The sequence below is a fragment of the Colobus angolensis genome, unplaced genomic scaffold, assembly GCF_000951035.1.
Source record: "Colobus angolensis palliatus isolate OR3802 unplaced genomic scaffold, Cang.pa_1.0 Scaffold96, whole genome shotgun sequence".
NCBI lineage: Eukaryota > Metazoa > Chordata > Mammalia > Primates > Cercopithecidae > Colobus > Colobus angolensis.
Window position 1 is genome coordinate 1941820 of NW_012123598.1, and position 2008 is coordinate 1943827.

At 40.1% G+C, this 2008-nt stretch overlaps 1 protein-coding gene across 1 annotated transcript in view; it reads left to right on the forward strand.

Annotated features, from left to right (window-relative positions):
- The window catches only part of NLRP9 (NLR family, pyrin domain containing 9), a 46187-nt gene extending 44606 nt beyond the window's left edge, over positions 1–1581 (forward strand). The window contains exon 7 of the mRNA XM_011932577.1: positions 1449–1581. Within this exon, the coding sequence (XP_011787967.1) occupies positions 1449–1581 (133 nt within the window). The remainder of the gene's footprint in view (positions 1–1448) is intronic.
- The last annotated feature ends 427 nt before the right edge of the window (positions 1582–2008 follow it).

The window sequence follows — 2008 nt, forward strand, 5'->3', positions numbered from 1 at the left end:
ATGAGATTTGGGTGGGGACGCAGATCCAACCAAACCATATCATGATTATCTCGGGAGGACCCCAGTGAAGGGGGCGCAGCAAAACGCAAAGGCCCTGAGATGGGGCCAGGCCTTGTACCCTCCAGGGCTAGAAGGGAGTCCCGGGGAACTGTATAGCAGAGAAGGGAAAAAAATGAATTCAGAGAGGAGACAGAGTCCCAGCACCCAGAGGGACAGGCCAGGCACTTAGGACCTGCCTTATAAAATAATAATTATATCTCCCTCCTCTTCAACCACCATCCCCACACCCAGAACATGTCATCTCCACAGTCACAAGCATTCAGAGCAGTTATTTCTGGATAACTTTCTCATAGTGTCGCTGTAGCGGAAAGGAAACATAGCCATCTTCCCTACCTCTGAATATTTTAGGTAATAAACTCCTACTTCTCCTGTGTCTAAATGTCTATGAATTTTTGTGACCTGCTAATCCTCCTCAACTTCTTTTTATAATTGGAGATAAAAAGGCACATAACTATGAACACCAGGCAAGAAGGAAGGACACGGGAGAGGGGTGAAGAAAACTGCAAATGTTATATTCTTCCAGGAAAGCCTATGTTTCAGTCTTACCAATTATTTGTGAACTTTTTTTTTTATATTTTCCTGATGCCGATAACATTTCGAAGTTATAAAGAGATAAAGATTCAATGTATAAAGCAAGAAGGATAGCTGTTGAGGGAGGAGAAGCCGGGAGGAAGTGGTGACCAACAAGCTAAAGGAAAAAATATCTCCAACAAGAAAGTGTAATTAATTGTATTCAATGCTAACTGGTTAAGTAGGATAGAATGTATTTAATAAATTGATGTTATTGATGACAACAAAAACCAGCTTTGTTGAGGTGGGTTCAGGGGACAATGACATGAAAGGAACTGAAAATAGCAAAAATAGACAAGAAGGTTTGAAATATTTATGGATGTAGCATCTGCTTTAATTATTTCTTAGAAAATGGGTGGGTTGTAAATGGAAGAGGCTGAACATTGGTAATTGTAGAAGTTGGTGATGGGTACATGAATTCATTATACTAGTGTCTCCGAGAAAAGTTCATAATATGTTGTTTTTTTTTTAAAGCACATTATAAGAAGCAATAAATGTGCCAGGGCATGTGAACATCAGGTGAATGGAAGTTATCCTGTTTTTTTTTTTTCTTTTTAACTTAAATTCATCTTTTTTGAATTAAATCTTAATTGATACATGCTGTATATGAAATTTCACTTTATGGTATAAATCAGAGGCTTCCTATCCTCTAGGAAAGATTCATGCTTGTTTTTCAAATTCAGTACAATTCTCCCAGTGATTTCTAGGAGAGAATAAAGAGGGAGAGGAGAGGTAGACATCAGAATGTAGAGAGGCAATACTGTGTACAAAGGAAAACAAAACAAACAAAAAAAAAACTTTATTTCTATTTTTCCCAGGCTGCACAAATCTGGCTTTGATGAAGAAACTCAGAAGATGCTGATGTCTGTGGAAGAAAAAATGCCCCACCTGACTATTTCACATGAACCCTGGATTGACGAGGAATACAAGCTCAGGGGTGTGCTCCTCTGATGGGGAACACCCTGAAGTAGTCTTCTCACAAAAGGCTTTCCTTGGCCACAGTGGGCTCTTCTCCTGGCACCTCTGTCCTGTAATTGTACCTCATGGCAGCAGGGCTGTGATTTCAGGGCTACTCCCTGGGTGTTCTAGCAATATGATTATGGAACGTGATTCAGTGTATGTGCTGATGGTCTTTGCCTTGGTCCTCTATCCCCTTTAGAAACCCCATCCTGCCTGGTGATATTTAGAAGAACAAGTACGTTAAACAAGTGTTAAACGCTCTGGAAAGCATGGCTTTATTTTCTTAATGGATGTCTGAGTGTGTAGGGGCGTGCATTTGCAGGCACCACTATCCGGATACTTCTGACATAGAAGTGATACTAGAATGTGTCTATAGATTGTATTGCTAGCATCCAGACTTTCTAGTTTGCCCAGATTT